Consider the following 7,289-nt stretch of genomic DNA (forward strand, 5'->3'; position numbering starts at 1 on the left):
TAAGTGATTAAAAATATGTCAGGGTGGGGAATCCCCATGAGACTTAATGTGTACACACTATACTCTAAAAGTACATTATTTCCCTCCTCAGGGAATTCTGGACACTAGTTTACAGAGCTACAGTTCCCAGCAACTCTTAACAAACTACATTGCCCCAAATTCTTTGAAGGAAAGGATGTGCTTCAAATGTGCTTTGAAGGTATAGTGTGTATGGAAAGAGATAGTAGCCATGTGTGGGGGTAAGACATAGTAGTAAAACCCTTTCTTACCTTATGCACCTCAGTAAGGCCTTTCTGTGCAACCAGCATCAATACAAGCCACAGTCCTACCACAATAGCAGTTTGCTTTTGTATGTAATGGATGAGAGAAATTGTCTGGTTGCGACCCCCTTTTAAAAGCCACTTAGATATGTACTGTACTCTAATAGATCAGCCATTAAAATTTTGACGCGGGTGGCGCTGTGGTCTAAACCAGAGCCTAGGGCTTGCTGATCAGAAGGTCGGCGGTTCGAATCCCCGCGATGGGGTGAGCTCCCGTTGCTCGGTCCCTGCTCCTGCCAACCTAGCAGTTTGAAAGCACGTCAACGTGCAAGTAGATAAATAGTTACTGCTCCGGCGGGAAGGTAAATGGTGTTTCCGTGCACTGCTCTGGTTCTCCAGAAGCAGCTTAGTCATGCTGGCCACATGACCCGGAAGCTGTACGCCAGCTCCCTTGGCCAATAAAGCGAGATGAACCCCGCAACCCCAGAGTCGTTCACGACTGGACCTAAAGGTCTGGGGTCCCTTTATCTTTACCTGGACATGTACTGTACTCTAATAGATCAGCCATTAAAATTTTGAACTACCACCTAATGGTTTTAAAGATGCTTCCAACCCAGGTGCTGTGCCTTTAAGTGCTACCATAAATAAAAAATTAAGCAGGCTTGATTTCTGTGTTTCAGCAAAAAGAACTTGTTGCAACCTTAGTTGCTCTTCCTTATTGCTGGAATTTATAGTCTTATAACACAAGATTAACACAAGCAGTAAGGTTGTTTTAGGGGAGTAGCACATTATATCCATGATCATGGGTTTCTTGAGGAATATATGCTATACTCATTCCTTTGTTTGTGACTCACTTGAGCACCACCTAACCATTTTGTTTCTGGAGGGACCCAATACCAAATGAAAGCAGCACATTCACATTCCACACAGTTCAGAGGAGCTATTCCTTTAAGATCACCACACAGTAAACATGGGGAATTATATTGGAACCTGTAATCAAACACATACACTAGACTTTTTTATTTTAAAAAATCAGGCATTTTATCAGAGGATGAGGAATGTGTAGTTGTGTTGTTGTTACAGGTGCCTTTGGAGTATTCCCAATGTTTTTGGATGCTGCCCCTTATGCCCATCAAATCAAACAGCAGATCAATATAGCTAAATGTGATTCTTACACACTATGGGGGAAAATACTGCACATACACCCACACCCAGGGTCAGAACATAAATCTACATTTTATCCATTCTGAAATGTAACAGAGGACTGACAATATTTGATCTTGTCCACGTCCACTAAATAAATGAAAACTAAATAGTAGGTGAGTATGCATATCAAAGGCCTCTTCTTTATGTTTAAGGGAGTCTGTCAATCATGGGCACATGTAGAAAATTTACAAGGAGGAGCAAAGTAAACCACTGAAAGGTGGGATCAGGGTATTTTTTTTTGGGGGGGGGTTGTTCCTGTAGTTTTTGCCTTTTATCTGAGGCTCTACAATCAATAGAAACTTACTCCTTTTAAATAACAATAGTAATGAATTCTGGCAATTATGGTTCAGTGGGGAAGGTGCATGCCTCCTCTTGCTGCCCACCCCACATACACAGAACTGCCTGGAAAGTTACGACGAGGGGCTGTCCTGCTTTTGAGATGTTCAAAAACCATATCCCCCGCCTTGGAGGCCAAAGAGGATCGATGAGGGACAGTCACCGCTGGCCAGACTATGGGACAATAGCCTTTTACAGTAAAGGACAGCTGGCTAAGCGACCATGAGGCAGACGGCGTGGAAGCAGCCGAGAGAAGCAGCAACAGGTGGCGACGGCAACGCGAAAACTTTTCAACTTGCCTCAAGCAACCAGAGGGGAAAAAACCCCAAGGCTCGGCAGAAACACGGGAAAGAAGCAAGGCGTGCACCCGTGTTACATCTGCTATAGCAAGAATGGCGAAGAGGGTTGTGAGGTACTTCCTCAAAAGGCAGCAAATGATTTGCAGCCGCTTCCTCACTCAAGCCAGAGCAAGGTTTGCAGAAGACAAAAGTAATTTCTGAGTAAACATGTGATAGATAAAGGCGGCTGACGAGCCTGGGCACGATTACTTGGGCGTCCAATGTCCCTCGAAGTCGGACTGAATGGACAACTTCTCTCCTCGCCCCCACCCGCCAGCTTTTAAAGGGCAAATGTTGTGCAGCCCTCCCTTTAAAGCCAGAGGCTAGTGCAGCTTCCAACAGCTTTACAACAAGGAGCAAAGCACAAACTCATATACGCTCCCGCCCGAGCTATTTTCCTTCCCTCTCAAACACAGTAAAACTGTTGCAACCCGCAGATGTTTCCCCCCTCCCCCCTATTCCTCTGGAGCTCTTCTTGTTTTTCTCGCTTCTTTTCCCTTCCCCCTCCTCCTTTGTATTTTTAAACCACGCGATTTCACCTTCCTCGGACCAATAGCAACTCCTGGTTTATGCCTTGGCCAATGGTAGGGCTTCCTGCGGGTTTTTCCCTCCAGCCCTACCAGCCCTCCAATCGGAGGCGCGCTCTTAATCCCACTCTCTCCACACTCCCTAACCGGTTTCAACGGGTATGAAGCGCAAGCAATCCCCTCCCCCCCGCCCTCTTTTTCCCCCGCCCCCTTTCTCGACCGAACACAGCGACTTTTGCTGGCGGCGTCGCATGAGCCCTCAGCCAATCGCTTGCTCCGAAAGGCGCGGGGGCGAGGCTTGATGAAGTTCAAACCAGCCGGGCAGCCAACCGGAGAGCTTAAGGGGCGGGCCCCGCCGCGAGCTTTGCGGGTAAAGTTGCTGTGGCGGGTAGAGCTGTGGAAAACAAGAGGCTATCAAGTGCGTTGGAAACGACCCATTCGACTGCGGCGAAGGAAGGTGATCCGTGCGCTTTACTTGACCCCCCTCTCAACGTCGCTGCTTCTCTTCCTCAGCTCCACCAGGCGAGGGGTTGAGTACCACAAACGTGTAATTTTTACCCCCACCCTTTCTTAGAAAAGCGGGGCTGGGGCGGCTTCAGCTCTGGGGCGCGGCTGAGAAATGGTGACGGGGCTGTTTGCGGCTGAGGCGACTTGGGAACTGTGGGGCAGGCTGAGGGGGTTTTCTTCGGGCAGGAAAGAGTTTGCGCGAGGGTAGGAATGAATTTCTAGCCTCTCGGAGGCCCGTGAAGAAGCCTCGAAAGAGCGGTTGGTGGTGAGGCGCGGAGGAGGGGGGGGGCGAAGTAGTTTGGGCGGGAAAGTGTCGCCACAGGCCGTGGGGGGTGGGGCGCGAGGGGAGGAAGGCCAGCAATGCGGACCTCATTGTAAGCGGCCGCTGCCTCTTTTCCTCGTTGCTTACTCGTTAATTTTCCCTCTCTTCTTTTTCCGCTCCCCCCTCCCGCCCCCAACCCACCCAGCTTTCTCCACCGATCAGGGACCGTTGCCGCAGCCATGGGCAAAGGCGACCCGAACAAGCCCCGGGGCAAGATGTCCTCGTACGCTTATTTCGTGCAAACGTGCCGCGAGGAGCATAAGAAGAAGCACCCGGACACTTCGGTCAACTTTTCCGAGTTCTCCAAGAAATGCTCCGAGAAATGGCGGGTAAGCAAGAAGCGGCTCGGCCAGGCCCAGGCAGGGCCCGCCTCGCCTGGCGTTGCTCGGCTAGGCGCCGCCTCCCAGCAAACTCCCTCCTCCCCCTCCCAGTGGCGTTGGCGCGCGTTGCAGTTGCTCGCGCCGCCCAAGGACTTAAAAGGCGGGAACGGAGCTGGAGTCGGGCCTGCCAGCGGGCCCGCCTGATAAACAGCTTCCCTTCCTCCTCCTCCTCCTCCCCCTTGCCGAGCTTCTTTCGGCAGCCGCAGTTTCTGGCACTGCGAAGATGCAGGAGCCGGGTATGGAAGCAATACAGAGCAAGTTCAAAGTTTCCTAGGCCTGTGGCAAAAGCGTTAGCATGTGTTTTAAAAGGGGGAAACCCCGACCTTAAATTTGTAAGAGTTCGTTCGTTGAAACGTTGCAACAATAAAGGCTGCTGTGCTCGAAGTGCATTTTTAAACTTCCAAACTGGGCTTGCCGAATTGTGTCTCCTGCTCCCCATGTTAACATGTTTCACTTTTCATTACAGTACAGTATAGAAAACAATTGGAAGTTCTGAGTACTTCCATAATACTCTTTGAACTCCTCAGCTCTTCCGGACAAACTTGCAGATTGCCAGGATAGCTTACAAAAGCAAATTTGCTAAAGTTACAGCAGATTGAAAATGGCCACCTACTGGAATGTCTTAATGTTTGCAACTAGGTGCCCGTGCCTCCTTCACATTCTCATTAACTACAATTAAAAGGAACTGGGATATGTTATGAGGAGGTTCACATAATAACTGTAGGTTTGGCAGTGTAGTTTTACTTCGGCCTTCCCCACTTAAAAGCAGCAAGAAATATGTGTATATTTGTTCCAGGCAGTTTCTGGAGTATTGGAAAAGGAATGTTTTCTATATTGTCTGTGGGAGGAACAATATTATTTTGCCCATGTTTGGACTTGTAATAAATGCTTGTGTTCATCAGTTGTATGAGAATTCATTATGTCCCAACTCATTCTTACAACCACTGTTCGGCAGGAATTCATTTTTTTTCCTTTCTAGTGCCTGTAGCTAAACAAAAGTCTAAAGCAAATCTGGAAAAATGGGAATTAGCGTAGGGAAAAAAACAAATTAGCTTGTTTGGATATGGTGCCTGCCTTATGGTTGACTTCCAGTATGTTGTTGCAGCTTTTCTTATCGTACATAATATGTGGAGATGTTGCTCTCAGTATTCAGTGGAAGGTTGCTGCCAAGGCCCCAAAACATTAAATATATGTGGTTTTAATACCCATTTTCCCCCTCCCTACAGACAATGTCAGCAAAAGAAAAAGGCAAGTTTGAAGAAATGGCAAAGGGTGACAAAGTTCGTTATGATAGGGAGATGAAAACTTATATTCCTCCTAAAGGGGAGAAGAAGAAGAAAAAGGACCCCAATGCCCCCAAAAGACCACCGTAAGTTTATCAAATACACATTTTTTTTGGTCTGCATGTAAGTTAATTTCAAAATGAGTGGAACATTTCTATCACCCCCTTAATCTGAAATTATGCCAAGTTGTCTGACACAATGTCTTTGTTCATCCTGTAGATCTGCTTTCTTCCTGTTTTGTTCTGAGCACCGCCCAAAGATAAAAAGCGACCACCCAGGTTTGTCTATTGGTGATACAGCAAAGAAACTAGGCGAAATGTGGTCTGAGCAAACAGCAAAAGACAAACAGCCCTTTGAGCAGAAGGCAGCAAAACTAAAGGAGAAGTATGAGAAGGTAATGTGTTCCTTTTAATTTTCTGTTCGATGTGCATTATGGTTTTACTATTTGGGAGCTTGAATTTCCAACTGAAAATTAGTGTTGATTATTTGGCAGAAGTTAATGTTTGTTAAACCACAGAACCTAGGGCTTGCTGATCAGAAGGTCGGCAGTTCGAACCCCCACGACAGGGTGAGCTCCTGTTGATCGGTCCCAGCTCCTGCCAACCAAGAAGTTTGAAAGCACGTCAAAGTGCAAGTAGATAAATAGGCACTGCTCCGGTGGGAAGGTAAACTGTTTCCGTGCGCTGCTTTGGTTTGCCAGAAGCGGCTTAGTCATGCTGGCCACATGACCCGGAAGCTGTACGCCGGCTCCCTCTGCCAATAAATCAAGATGAGTGCTGCAACCCCAGAGTCGTCCGCAACTGGACCCTAATGGTCGGGGGTCTCTTTACCTTTAATGTTGGTACAGTAATGACCTATTAAATAGTCTGAGGGTACAGTTTCTACTGGTGAGTCTAAATGGTACTGGCCCTGAGAACACCACTAGAAGACCACCTAAGGAACAGCTCCCTTGGCGGAAAACTATGCAAAAGTAATTGGTTTCAGTAAAAAGCAAATGTCTTCCAGTAGCATTGCTGCTGTATTTAAGTTTCATACTCTTAAATTATATGTTGTTAAGGGACATGGCAGCAAGGGTGATGGCCGTGGAGAGAGGGATAGATGCTGTGAGCATGTTTTGAAAGTGTCGGGAAGCAACCCAAAGAACAAATGGGAAGAAATCCCAATTTATCTTTCTGAAGATGTGTTTTTTCAAACTAAACTTTGCATTGCTTTTGCAGGATGTTGCAGCATATCGTGCCAAGGGGAAGGGCGATGCAGGAAAGAAAGGTCCAGGTAGGCCAGCAGGCTCCAAGAAGAAAGTAGAACCTGAAGAAGATGATGATGAGGAAGAAGACGAAGAAGAGGAGGAAGATGAGGAGGAGGAGGAAGATGAAGATGAAGAGTGAAGTTATAAAGTTGCTGTAAAGATTTTGTGCTCAAAAGTCAATGATTTTGCTAAGAATGTGAAGTCGAGTGCAGCTCATTGTTAGCTTCAGTATAAAAACTGTACAGAATTGTGTATAGGTAATGTGATTGTAGGGAGACCTGTATTCTAATGTAAGTAGTAGCTGAATGCCACTACTGTTAGATTTTAAAAAGCTGATATTGTCAAATGTTCAGGCATATTTAATGGTTCTTTGGATTCAGTGACAGCTTGATTTTGAGCAGAGTTAAAAAAATGGTAGTAAAATTGGTAGTCAACCTTGTCTTGCATACTATTGCATTGTATTACTTTTTTAACAATTTTGTAATAAAATGATGTACATTATTCTTGTTACTATACTGTAGTGTTAATTTGCTTAAACAGCTGGAAATTCTAGTATATGCCTGTGGTAATGTCATGAAGGGTAAGGTAACCTTAAAGCAGCCTTCTCTAAATTATTATACTCAAAACATTTTGAGCTGCAACTCATTTTCCTTGACAGTTTATTCTTTCTGGATTTAATGACATTTGTCCAGAACATTAATAAGGCATAAGGTTGGAGAAGGCTGACTTAAAGGAGAAGCCATGTTAGACTTAATTCATGTTGCAACTTTTGAGACAGGACTAATTACAAGCAACTTTCACATAAAGCAGAAGTGGGCAACCTGTGGCCCTTCAGATGTTGGACAGCAATTCCCTTCCCTGACTATGCTGATGGTAGTTATTCA

General features: G+C 46.1%; 1 protein-coding gene across 2 annotated transcripts; it reads left to right on the forward strand.

Annotated features, from left to right (window-relative positions):
• The first annotated feature begins 3,130 nt into the window (after positions 1–3,130).
• Positions 3,131–6,915, forward strand: HMGB2 (high mobility group box 2). Of its 2 annotated transcripts, none has more exons than XM_033159816.1 (5): positions 3,131–3,214; positions 3,642–3,825; positions 5,103–5,245; positions 5,379–5,553; positions 6,377–6,915. In XM_033159816.1, exons 2-5 carry the CDS (start codon positions 3,676–3,678, stop codon positions 6,542–6,544), a joined length of 636 nt encoding a protein of 211 aa, XP_033015707.1. In that variant the 5' UTR covers positions 3,131–3,214; positions 3,642–3,675; the 3' UTR covers positions 6,545–6,915. The 2 variants fall into 2 exon arrangements, with proteins under 2 accessions (XP_033015707.1, XP_033015706.1); XM_033159815.1 differs by having other exon boundaries at positions 3,171–3,189.
• The last annotated feature ends 374 nt before the right edge of the window (positions 6,916–7,289 follow it).

This window comes from Lacerta agilis, chromosome 9 (assembly GCF_009819535.1).
Source record: "Lacerta agilis isolate rLacAgi1 chromosome 9, rLacAgi1.pri, whole genome shotgun sequence".
NCBI lineage: Eukaryota > Metazoa > Chordata > Lepidosauria > Squamata > Lacertidae > Lacerta > Lacerta agilis.